General features: G+C 38.3%; 1 protein-coding gene across 1 annotated transcript; it reads right to left on the bottom strand.

The window, feature by feature from the left end:
* Positions 1–1892: 1892 nt before the first annotated feature.
* Positions 1893–12128, bottom strand: LOC140232075 (uncharacterized). Its single transcript, XM_072312227.1, has 6 exons — positions 11916–12128; positions 11134–11416; positions 7825–8207; positions 4327–4484; positions 3207–3274; positions 1893–2409 (listed from the first exon to the last, which is right to left on the bottom strand). Exons 1-6 carry the CDS (start codon positions 12126–12128, stop codon positions 2354–2356), a joined length of 1161 nt encoding a protein of 386 aa, XP_072168328.1. The 3' UTR covers positions 1893–2353.
* Between the last annotated feature and the right edge of the window lie 1696 nt (positions 12129–13824).

Here is a 13824-nt window from a genome sequence, read left to right as displayed (position 1 = left end):
ATAAATACACACATTGAATTGCAAAGGTCAATACCAGTGGTACAGTACAATGATTGAATATGCAACATGATATGTACACATGGCAAAAAAGATATGCAGCATATATGTATGTACTTCCATCATTCAATTTGTGCTAAATGGGAACCAACCCTCCAGCAATTAAGAAGCTGCGGGGTCAGTATGATTATGAGGTTGACTACTAGGACAACCTTTTTATGGTAAAACACTCCATGGAAAGGGAATCATTCTCTGAAATTTGTACTGAAGGATTCCAATTGGTATACACAAATGCAATAGTTCATTCAATATTTACCTTTCAAATATAATTGAGGCATAGGAATCCCTACGCTAAAGCTCTGATACTCCCGGGCCCTAATCCAGAATGTGTTGGTGTTCTTTCAAGATGAGAGGAAAATCTCACATGGAGCCATTTGGGCAAAAAATGCCTAAACATTCTGTTAATGTAATCATATATACATGTAGAGGAACAGAGGGAAAGCAAAATGGTACAACTCCAGAATATACTGCAGCACTTTGTGGAGAACTGATGAATTTTTCAGTTTGACATCTGTGCCCTGATTCCAATTTCTTTCTTTGAAAATCAGACTTGCAAGGTGTATGCAGCGATGTCCACATCCAGCTCGCAAGAATGAAATGAAATTGTGATTACTGGCTGATAATTGTTTATTAAATTCATGGCATATATTCAATGGACTATTCTATATGAAATCTGAATATTCAATATGATCTTAATTTGTGCACGGAATTTTTGATATGCTGGAAGAAAACAATAATAAAATGCTGTAGTTGTTGAACACGACTTCTGTATTGCACAGTGTAACTATCAGTGAGCCCAGATTTTGGCTGGGTAGCAATTAACAGTTTCCATAGAAACGATAACATGTTTCACTGAATGCAAAATCTCTCTTCTCGCCATGCATGGTTATGTTTCACACTATTAATGTGTGGTAGACAGGTCATGGTGTGACATATTTATCTGCTTGTGCAATGAATCTCAAGAAAAAAAAAATCATTAATTGCCCTAGTCTTTGGCAATATAATGTACTACATACGAACCTTACACTGTCGCAAGAAAGAGCAGCATAACATTGGCAAAGCACTGCCGTCTACTGTTCAAGACTGATGAAATATTTTATTCATTATTAGTTGATTGTATACTGTACTTGAATCACTCAATTCGGCTGCATAAACCACTAAATGAGTGTAGTGTTTGAGCAAAGTTCATTAGTTGTAGACATTTGTAACTTCACCCTTCCCTCTACAAACTGGCAGTAGATTTACAATGTACCAATATACAAATGATGCACAGGATAGAGTGCGTTAGTGTAGGCGTAGCGCACTCAAGGGTATTTACAATTGTGAAACATGCACGAGGCGAAGCCGAGTGCATGTTGCACTACATTGTAAATACCCGAGAGTGAGCTGCGTCTCCACTAACGCCACGAAATAATGCTGTGCATCATTTGTTTTATAAAATGGGTCGAAAACTAACAGCATTTTCACGTACCTTTATGGGTCAATAGTCCAGTCAGCTACATGTAGTACTCGCTCGAGATCGAGAGTCGAGTCAAGCACTGTCGCACTCGGAAATCCCGCACATGTAAGTACTGTACGTATCGAGTACTGTATACGTACGCCACATAATATGCTATGCACACAAAAAAAGGCCGGCCGGCATACGCAGACCGAACTAGAAGTTGTTTACAGGTATTGACAGCGCGTATAAGTAGCGTGCGACGCACTTGTAACAACTGATTGAGTGCACACTGGTACTGCAGTGCAATGCTACTAAAGTAATCAGAGCCCACGTGACTCATTTCAGTGCTTCCTATTGGCTACGTTCTTGAACCTATTTTATAAAATGTGAATCACACACACATACTGTCTGCATGAATGCAGCAATAATTCAACAGTGGCATCTTTGCAACTGTAAGTACTCGTGAAGCATTCCTAAAACAATTGACCACTTTTTTTTCTTACAGCATGGTTTGTGGCTCACAGCTCATCAATGCAAGGAAGGCTCGCTACGTAACAAAATGAAACCAAATGAAACAAGAACAAAAACAAAGTGTGCTGTATATTCATAACTTTAGACTACTTGCCTGAACAGCATGACAGTACTGACAAATATAAGTTCACTTACAAATCATCTCAACCTCTTGTTCTTTTTCGATTGAATGCAACATCTAGCACTTACAGAATTCTGCCTGTCATGAACACTATTAAGCGTGCTTTGACAGGAAAAGATGGGACTCTAGATCCAGGTGGTCATTCCTGGTAAGAGTGTTGGAAGAAGACAAATGGACGTGGAAGAGTGGTCACTCCTGTGCGGTCATGACGACTGCCAGAGACGCACGCTGAGTTTTGGCACCTCTCCATCATACATTTCTAAGAAAGAATGAGGTAGTACACAGAGATATTTCATGAGACCGACGATGGAAGCACATCAGCATAGGACAACGATACTATTTCATAAATCCAATCATAATATATGGATATGATTTCATCATCACGTTCACCTGAAATTTAACCATTAAAAAATCTCTTGACTCTGACAAAATAGATTACTCAACTGCAGCATGTCGACAACTGAAATGCTTCTGACTTCTTGAGTAATCACTATATTCTTGATGCATTCATTTATCTTGGTAACAGGCCATAGTGACTAGTACACCACTGAATTATTTCCCACTTTTATCATCTGCTGGGAAGGTGTTGCCACACAATATCTAATCTCATTAAAATATCACACAAAAATACTTTGAATTTCAATCAATATAGAGTACCAAAGTGATGATGTCGCAGTCTTTTGTTTGAGTATGGTTAGCATGTGTTCATAATATTCTGGTTACGTGGCTACTTGTTCAGAACCAGTTTCCATGGTAGTGAATGCCCACGACATCATACTTCGGTATATTATACCAGTTGTTAGATTCAACATAAAATTTGAAGTGATGCAATCATGTGAAACATGGCTAAGATATGCAAATCACCCTCTACCTCCCCCCCCCCCCCCACCGAAAAAGAAAGAAAGAAAAAGAAACAAGAAAAAAGGCAACAAATATCAATAAAACCACTTCAATAAAGTTAACTAAAAAGAAATGATACAGAATATAGTATGTGAATACCCATAGCTAAACATCAACTACCATATTACTAAACATGTACGAACTGCAGAATCTTACCAGTAAAAGGAGACTCAACATTGTCATACGATGCGATGGCTAGCTCACAGGCTTCTGCAGTCTCCATCCTTTCAAAGACAAACAAACAAACAAACATGAAAGATATTGCAATTATTAATTTCACATACAATGTATTGCCTATTATATTTGGGATAATAAAATCGATCCTCTAGTTGGTTGAAAGCGTTTTACATGATTAAATGCATTTTCGATTATTTCAAGATCCTGGCCTGCTTGACACTCCACTGTATACTATTTGGAAATTGATGTCACTGGATAGTGCACTATTTGTGAAATTATATCACGAAGCAATTGTGAAATTTTATATCCTTCAGGATAGAGAAGTCAAGTCACTAAAAGTCACACAAACATGATTCAGAAGTGTGAGAGTACTTGCAGCAAAAACTCTGAAAAGTTCTGAACTTATCAAAAAAAAAATTTATATATATGTATACAATATACATATATCAGGGCTCCACACTAACTTTTATTTTTGGTGGCCCAAAGGCAAACATCCGACCTTTTTTGGTGGCCCAATCAGGCCACCAAATTCTTCATTTCTGAAATTTTGGCGGCCCGATGTGCATTTTTGGTGGCCCCAGGCCACCGGGCCACCGTTAGTGTCGAGCCCTGCATATATACTATATATATATATATATAATTATATATTACATACTAATATATTATATAATATACATTATATATTATATATCATATATTATTATCTTATATATATTCTGAAGTGCATAAAGCTATTAACATTTCAATGCATTTGAACTGACCAAAAAGTCTGAAAAATGGGTTTGGGGCAGAATAGAAAAGTCTGAAATCAGATTAAACTCTGAACTCTCACATCCCTGATAACTGCATCAAGATTTCCTCAAATCATTATTTTTCTTGTCACCATTTGTGGCAAAAGACTACGAGAACCAAGAGGTTGAAATGTGTTGCAGTAAATCCATCAAAATATTCAATATTTAATTCATTTATTTTCATTCTCATTTTCCTTCCAGCAAAACATAACACAGAATAAATCAGGAATCATATCATAAGCATATATGCATTAGAACGTGCCAAAGATAAATGATAATTGATAAATAGAGATATACAGAGTACTAACCTGACATAGGCCAGTCCTATGCACAACTGTGTGTCAGTATCTTTTAGGAATTTCATGGCCACAATGTGTCCACATCCCATCAGCAGGTCACCGAGGTCACTCCTCTTTAGCCCCGCTGGAAGACCAGATAGTTCCAGGACGTTGGGCCCCTCCAGAGGCTAAGTGGAAAAGTTAGAGGTAAAACGTGGTTTTTAGAAGGGCTCAAAATTCTTCTTCCACCATTTGAAATTTGCTTTCAATACACCAAAAGGGTCCACAATGAATCTTGTCTTTTCTCCTTGCAGTTTTGGATCAAAACTGTAAAATAGTTTTGATCATAGTAGACAACTTTTATTCCCGAAGCACCCTCCGCATTCAGTAGTGACATTGTGGGTAGGTAGAATGTCACTTGATGATGGATTTACTCTCATAAGGAAGATCAATGGACCCTGCTATGGCCCTGTTGGTAATCAATTCTAAAACATTACATAGCAATCACAATCTGATATGCTCATAGACAGCATACTGTCGGCATACCTTTTTGGCTAATATTTCACATTTTTGTTTTTTATCCAACTGAAATTGTGTTATTAGTATCTTATTTCACAAGTTTAAGTGGCAGATCCAGGGGGGGGGGGGGCACAAGGCGCGCCCCCTCTTTGTTTTTTGTCAAAACAAAAGAAATAAAAAGGAAAAAATGACGGGGGGGGGGCACTTGTGCCCCCTTTAATTTTGTAAAGGCACCTCCCCTTTACGGAATTCCTGGATCCGCCTGAGTTTCTTATGCATATGATATGTGTACATTTTAGAGTTAAAATTAAACTCTCTGCAGACATGTGGGAACTATGTTTTCACATTCATAACACATACGCTGGATCATGATGGACATAAAGATGGATCTAATGGCAAATCTCATTCTATACATTTTTCTTAAAGGACAAGTTCACCTTTATAAACATAAGGATTGAGAGAATGCAGCAATATAAGTAGAACACATCAGTGAAAGTTTGAGGAAAATTGGACAATCGATGCAAAAGTTATGAATTTTTAAAATTTTTGTGTTGGAACCTCTGGATGAGGAGACTACTAAGGCTTGTGATGTCATATGAGTACAACAGTATAAATAAAATGTAAAGAAAATTCAACATATTTTCACTTTTTTCGCATAATAAAAGAGCACTTGACTTGCCTCTTTCTAAAGGCAATGGAAATAATATAACCCATAATATATGTCAGTAACGAGTCGAGGGAATGTGTACTTTTTTCAAAAGATGAAATTTTGTGAAATTCTCTTTATATTTTCCTTATACTGTTGTACGCATGTGACATCATACACTGCACTAGTCTTCTCATCCAGCGGTGACTGCACAAAAACTTCAAAAATTCATAAATTTTGAACAAATTGTCCGATTTTCCTCAAACTTTCAATGATGTGTTCTACTAATATTGCTGCATTCTCTCAATCCTTATGTTAATGAAGGTGAACTTGTCCTTTAATTTCGACAACTTGGGGCACTCGTTGCAAAATGTGCACACAGATTCCTTGGGTAGGCTGAAAATTACCACAAGGGTATTATTTCAAAAACTAAATCAATAGTAACTTGTCAAGGCAGTAACTTAATGAAAGCCTTTTTATTATCATTATTTCTATCTTTGATAAAATTACAAAATACAATCCTGTGTTTACTTCATGATGATTTCTAGGCGTGGAAGTTTTGGTAACTAAAGTATCACAAAATTTATAAAAGAAGTTTAGTTTTGCAAGTTTTGACCAAAAGGAGATGACTGTGCAACACTATCTGGTTCAAAGTGGACAAGTATACACACAAAAGAGACCTGCAACATTTATGAATTTATGTAAAAAAAAAAAGCCCCTCATGCCTCATGCATACATTTCAAAGACACTTATAAAATAAGGCAGTCACCTCAGAAAAATTGAAACATTACGGATCGTATAAACTTGTTGAAGACCACTTCTATCCTAAAGCCAAAGTTTGGTTGACAACATCACATATCTTTTACAAGATATAAATTTCACACAAAACTAGAAATGTCGCTTTGGCGACTGGTATGCCTCCGCCATAATGCATGATTTTCCCAGTAGGTCTAGATAGTACATGTGGACACTGTGTGATTACATTTTCACAAAATTGGCAAAAATATTGGAATGACAAGTTTGTCACAAATGTGTTGAATGTTCACCTTCCTTGACGTAGGTTTAATTGGATGAATAGGAGAGCATATATCTAGGGATTTAAGGACTTTAACTTGACTTTGACCCATTCATACATTTAGGCATTGAGTAATTTTCAAGGTACAGGTGTGGAGAAAAAGTGCAATTTCTGAATTGAATAGTAAATTGTTACCATTTTCATCTGGCCCTTGACCCTAAAATTCATAAGATAATTACTTTCAGGTAGAACATGCACAATATGTACTAAGTTTCAAGGTAACTTGAGCCACTTCCGAGATATGGAGGAAAAAGTTAGTTCAGCATTTTCACTTGATCTTTGACCTTTTGACCTTTGAGGCAAAAAGAGAAAAAAAAAACTTTCCAGAGAATTTCTATTAGGTTACACACGCATACACCAAGTGTAAAAAAATAACCCTGCTGGCATTGCATAAATATGAGGGTAATAGTAAAATTTTGAAGTGTTGCACTTGACCTTTGACCCCTGACCTTTGACCCCATGAACCCTACATTCTCTAGATAATCACTTCCAGTCAGTACATGTATATACTATGTTCCATGAAGATTCCTTGGACAATTTTCCAAGGTACGGAGAAAAAAAAGAAGTTTTAATATTTTTACTTGACCTTTTGACCTTTGACCTTTGACCTCATGACCCAAACTTTCACCAAAGAATCTTAATTGGGTAATACAGGTATACACTAAGTTTCAAGAAAATCTCTTCAGGTATTCAATAGATATGGTGGAAATAGTGAAATTTTATGTATTTGACCCTGACCTTTTGACCTTTGACCTTTGACCTCATGATCCAAACTTTCACCAGAGAATCTTAATTGGGTAAAACATGTATACACTAAGTTTCAAGAAAATATCTTCAGGCATTCAATAGATATGGTGGAAATAGTGAAATTTTATGTATTTGACCTTGACCTTTTAACCTTTGACCTTGAGCATGTGCACCCAAAAGTTGATAGGCACAACTTCACCCCCTAATACACATACATGCCAAGTTTCATTAGGATACCTTAACAGGTTTCGATAGTTACCTTGTCCACAAAATTCATTACGGACGGACGGAAGGACGGACGGACGGACAACCCGAAAACATAATGCCTCCGGCACCACTTCGTGGCGGAGGCATAAAAAAACAAACACACAAATAAAATAACATACAAACAGAGCAATGACAAGAACATTTTCATGTCCATCATGCAAATAGAATCTGGTGAAAAAAACTTAAACAAAACAAAACAAAAAAACCCAAAGAACTTTGTAGGCTCTGTTGCCATAGTGACAGAGCATTCTCCTTCCTCCACTCAAACACACACCTCCACACCATCAGGATGCTGCTGCTCATAGTGGTTTGCAGTCGGCTTGCCCCGCCTCTCTGATCTGCAACTGGAGGAGGCGTTGTCCTCTCCTCTGCTCCCAGCCGGACCGAGACATCCGTCCATGTCCTCCTGCCTCTTGGGCTTCCTCCGCCCCGGTGACGCATCCCCGGCCGACCGGGCCGACTTGAAGGGCATCCCCTTGGAGATTATCGCCGGAAAGTCTGCCTCATTGCGGAGGTCAAAGTTTGGTGCAGTCTGGGAGGTACGCACCGAGGAATCAGAGCATTGAAAGGAGATTTCCCGTTCTGGCTCAAACTGTGACCGCTTACCGAGAAACATTTGCATGAGGTGAGCTTTACCCTCCTCCAGCTCAGCATCACCTGGATATCATGAACACAAAATATCAGACCGTATAATTGCTACGATGTATACAAAGGCTGTCTTACAGTACATGAGTTGAATGGATTTAAGGACAATTCAATTTCTGGAACATCTTGCGCATGGGTGCTTTTTACAATAGTCATCACATATCATCTGAACAATACCTCTCTTTTCATAGGTGCTATTGCAAACTTCCCTTCCTTGTTTTCATCATTATGCAAACTTTCAAACAATATACCCTCTTTTGATGTATTACCATTACACTAGCTAACTTGGTTTCCAGAAAATTTTGAATTCATCATAGTGCTATGATCACCATGCCTATTCCAAATGCAAAATTTGTTGCCACATGTATCAAAGATACCTCACACAGTCTTTCTTCATGCTATCAAGGGTTTGTTGGTTTGCAGAATGACAAAAAAATCTAGGCAACATTGAAATCACAAGCATACAATGAAATTCAGACGAGTCCAGTTTATTGAAGTGACTGAAAGATAGAGGAACTGGTGTTTCTTGCTGAAAAGCAACTGAATAATTGTTCTAATTTGCAATGATAGGACAAGGCCTTCTTGTCCGTTTTTTGCTGTTGGTTGTGTGTTTGTTTTGTTTTGTTTTTTTTTTCTTTTCATTCAGCCCTAGCATTCACTTAAATATCTTTAACTTCTGGAAGTATATTTTTTATGGTTTATAGTAACCTCGTCTACAGCCACTATGTCTATTTTCCAATTGGTCTACTGGCATATCGTCTATTACCGATTAGTCTAATACCCATTTGGTCTACAACTCGTTTTGTCCAGTACCCATATTGTCTAATAGTCACTTTGCCCACTACCCGTATTGTCTAATACCCAACTCGTCTAAGGAGCATTTCGTCTACAAAACAATTGATCTAATAGCCAAATCGTCTACACTCACAATGTCTATTTGCCATGTCGTCTAATATCTATTTTGTCTACTACTAGTTAGTCTACTCCCACCTCGTCTACAAGTCATTCAGTCTACATTCACTTTGTCTAGTTATCATATCGTCCAACCCTTAGTTTGTCCATACCCAATATGGTCTATACCCATCTGGTCTACTCCCAACTGGTCTACTCCCAACTGGTCTACTACCAACTGGTCTACTCCCAACTCGTCTACTCCCAATTGGTCTACTCCCAATTGGTCTACTCCCAATTGGTCTACTCCCAATTGGTCTACTCCCAATTGGTCTACTCCCAATAGGTCTACTCCCAATTGGTCTACTCCTAACTGGTCTACTACCAACTGGTCTACTCCCAACTGGTCTACTCCCAATTGGTCTATACTCGTCTATACCCAATTGGTGTACTCCCAACTGATATAGTTTTACTCTCAACAATTTACCCAAAATGATCATTTCCATCTGGTCATGCTAATAATGAATATACCACTTTGTCTAGTGTCTAGTCCGTCTCACTGTCATGAACTATTCATATCAAACCCTGCCCTTGATTAGCACAAAAATCAATATTAGACTATTCTAGTTGTTACGATGTGGGCGTGTAGTTGGATGGATTATTATTCTTATGATTGTGTATCAAAGTTGAATGGATGGAGTGTTGAAGTTTGGACATATAAATGCTTATTTAGGGTTCCTCGCGAAACGTGTATTGAGTACATTGTAGGCAAGTAAATTATTCATCTTAGTAGTAGCTATAAATTGTACATGAATCATATTTTTGTGTATATGTTTCAACCTTTTTTGTGCATTTAAACGTTTACATACATCAGTACGTGGCACACAGAATAAAGAATACTGATAATGTACTTCTAATGTGTTCCTTTTCATTTTTACCATACTTATGATTGTGTATCAAAGTTGAATGGATGGAGTGTTGAAGTTTGGACATATAAATGCTGCATGATTGCTTCTGATATAAATTACACATCCAACACAAAAATAACACAGCAAGTTTTTCACACTGTGACATTATCTTTTTTTCCTAAAAAAATTGTCATAATTAGAACATAAAAATTTAAACCAAATGGGGCACCAAGAGTGTTCAACCTATTTAACTGGGAAAAAAGAAAATGGATGAAGTAAACTTAAATAAAAAAAAAAAAAAAATATATATATATATATATATATAACTAGTAGTAGACCAGTTGGGAGTAGACTAGTTGGCAGTAGACGAGTTGGCAGTAGATATGGGTTGGCAGTAGACGAGTTGGGTGTAGACCAATTGGGAGTAGACGAGTTGGCAGTAGACAAGTTGGGTGTAGACTAGTTGGGAGTAGACGAGTTGGGAGTAGACCAATTGGGAGTAGACGAGTTGGGAGTAGACCAATTGGGTGTAGACCAATTGGGAGTAGACGAGTTGGGAGTAGACCAGTTGGCAGTAGACTAGTTGACAGTAGACTGACTGGTTATTAGACTAATTGACTATTAGACAATGAGTTGTAGACCAATTGGGTATTAGACAAAATGAGCTGTAGACTATTCTATTCATAGACCTTATGATTACTAGACGAAATGGTCAATAGACATAATGGGTGTTAGACGAAATGTGACTTAGACAAATTGGACATTAGATAAAATGGCTAGTAGACAAAATGACAATTAGACTAATTGGCATATAGACAAAATGGTTAGTAGACGAGTTGGTAGTAGACGAAGTGGGTTTAGACGAGATGGCATTAGACTAGGTGGACAGTGGACAGGGTGGGTGTAGACGAGGTGCCAATTTACCTTTTTTATATATATAAAAAAACCTCCTAGTCTCAAAGCACATTACTCTCAGGACAACACAAAATCTCAAACTTTGATCTCCATGCAAAAGCTATTTTCATCATTTGCATGCTTCTGTAGGGCAAAACTCTAGCACTGAATTTGCTATATTAAACTAATCTTATTATTGAAGTAACTTAACTGCAAATGAAATCACCTGAACTCTATTTTCTCACCATTGGGGAGGCCATTCTTGCCAAGATCTCGTATTTGCACGACAGACGGCTTTGGCTTCCAAGAAGGCGGAATTTCCTGGAGGTCCCTTCCTCTCCCCCTGCCACGCCCCCTTGTTCTCGGCTTGCCCTCTCCACCGCATCCCCTCTCCCTCTCTCTTGAGGCGATGGGCGCAGACTGTTTCCCGTTTGTCTTCAGTTGGGGCTGCGCAGGATAGGCAGGTCTCGGAGGTGTGGCACGTCTTCCATCTCCCTCCCTTCCTTGGCAGCTCTGTAATTTTGACAGCTACCATAACATAAACAAACGTAAAATCCCAAACAAATGGCAAGAAGAAACTTGAAAGGGTTGACATTATTGCCAAATAAGGATGCCATTGATGGAAGCATTGAGGATTGAATTATAAATGAATTCATTCACAAATACTATAGCATGTAGGCAATAGTGTTTGATCTAATACCAAGTATGCCTAAATTACACTATCCTTTTCTAGAGGAGCTAATGGAGATAAAGCAGTTTTTTTTTTCTTAGAGCATAAGTGGTACATAGCATTTGAGACAAAAATCATACAGTCTAGAGCAAAGCACTAACAAAACACAAACTGTGTGAAACAGTATCCTAAAAGATAAATGACCAAACATCACTACATTTAAAAAAAAAATCAGGCAAATTTGACTTAATTCTGAAAATTCACAACACTTGGAGGAGCAATAATCAAGATTGCATAATCTTTTCTGTCAGAAACAAACAATAAATGTTCAACAGGAAACATTACTAAGCAACCAACCTGTTCGTAATACTGCCATGGAAGAGGTATATCCAGGGGATTCAGGGCTTTCTTTTCCCCTCTACCAATGGACGTTATGTAGACCGGGGCTGTAGCGACGGACTGCTGAGGTTCATCATTGGTCTGAACATCAAATGTGACATCCAGGAACAAGTCTTCCTCCAGTTTCTCAAGCTTTTTCTCATGCTCTTCATCGCCGACCTTTCCTTTCATCTTACTTCGACAGACAGGATAAGGCCCCTTGACTGCAGAAAAATTAGAGAAAAGCTATTCAATATGCATTTTAAATATTCATGACATCGTCTCACTAATCTTAGCTTTAATGTATTTCAGACAGACAACCTTAGACCCTGAATGAACTCAGACCAAGTTTATATCAGCCTGTATGGATGAAAGGCTGACACATAAAGATGTAATTCACACTGCATCAATGCTGAGGCAGGGAATAATTTTCCTGGCATTGCAACGCAATTTGCTATGCACTTTTACACCACTGCTACACAAACTATCTTTTGTGTAGCAGTTTTCTTCTATAGAAATGTACAGGATACCATGTGAAATATTGTTCATCAGCTGAAATTGCTAATCAAATTTGAGTTGGAAAATTATTCCCTGTAAGGCCAGGGTGAGCGTCCGCCTGAATGAAGAATGTTCACATTTGAATGTATGATCTGAAAAGTCAAAAGATAGCACAACTTCAATAATGAAAAAAAAAAAAGTTTATAAATTATGAAAGTTATGAAAGGAAACTATGGCCACCAGTAAAGGAACATTCAGAATACGATTGGAGACAGAAGGGATACTTAGAGTCTATAGGCTATCTGGCATCAATCGATCAATGATTATGTAACACTCATTCTGGTATCCAAAATCATCATCAGCTAGTCACTCAGCACTCCAAATGCTGGGCAGCATTTAGTCTAGACAGAAAGATCAGTCTGTCCGGAGAAGTCTTTTATTTTTTTGACCTTATCACTCTCCTCCGTAGGTAGGAGATCCGTGAAGCCAGACACAGTCTCCGCGGAACATATCCCTGACGACCAGATACAGACCGATCTTTCAGTCAACATTTAGTCAAGCTCCAACAAACATTCATGGCAAAAAGGGAGAGGCAGGAGAAGGAGGTCCTCTCTCAGTGAGTTTCAGTGGTAGACTGATTCTTTATTAAGAACCCACAGGGTTATTTCCATTTGCATATATTATATTTGAATCGTAGACTACACAAACCAATCAAAATGCTATAAGGAAAAAGTGTGACCTATTCAGAGGTCAAAGAAAGAACCAATGGAAAGTGCTTTGTAAAAGATGAGATGATCATGAGCTGAATTTAAACATGAATGGGAACAGAACAATAGAGACAGAGTCCTGTAGCTGTGGACATGGGTGAGAAGTAGAGAAGGTAAATTTACTGGAATGTGTAAGGAACAAGGTGTCGGGAAAGGAATTGGGATGTATGGGAGGCATAAACAGGAGAAATAAAAAGAAAAAATGGGGAGGTGCGTGCACCCCCCCCCCCTAATTTCGTAAAGTCGCCCCCTCTTTACGAAATGCCTGGATCTGCGCCTGGTCTATTTACAAGCTAATGAACATTGTTTTAAACATCAATAATATCACAATAATAGATACCGGCATGACCGGCAATGTCAATTCAATAAAATATGGTGTTACCTACCGACTGCGTGATCCTGCAACCAGCGCAGTTGGCGTTGGTGTGTTATGCTGTGGTTGACTAAGGCTGGCTTCGACACTGTCAGTTTCAGCTACATGAATCCACTGATCAAATGATTAGAGTGTCAGAGCAGAATGCAATGACAGCAAGCTAGCAATTGTAGCATGCGGGGTGACCAGCCAGCATCCACTTTCACAACGTCCAGCGTCCTGCAGTTCTCACGATCCTGCTGCTAAGTGC

Source organism: Diadema setosum, chromosome 8 (assembly GCF_964275005.1).
Source record: "Diadema setosum chromosome 8, eeDiaSeto1, whole genome shotgun sequence".
In the NCBI taxonomy this organism is placed as follows: Eukaryota; Metazoa; Echinodermata; class Echinoidea; order Diadematoida; family Diadematidae; genus Diadema; species Diadema setosum.
Note: the sequence above shows the minus strand (reverse complement) of the source record. Positions and strands in the feature narration are given on the sequence as shown.

Excerpts from the sequence above, each read along its gene's own strand:
- LOC140232075 (XM_072312227.1), bottom strand. The coding sequence starts at position 12,128 with ATGAAAGGAAAGGTCGGCGATGAAGAGCATGAGAAAAAGCTTGAGAAA. Across the intron at positions 11,417-11,915 it reads CATGGCAGTATTACGAACAG|CTGTCAAAATTACAGAGCTG; the intron begins GTTGGTTGCTTA and ends ATGTTATGGTAG. Across the intron at positions 8,208-11,133 it reads CAAGAATGGCCTCCCCAATG|GTGATGCTGAGCTGGAGGAG; the intron begins GTGAGAAAATAG and ends CATGATATCCAG.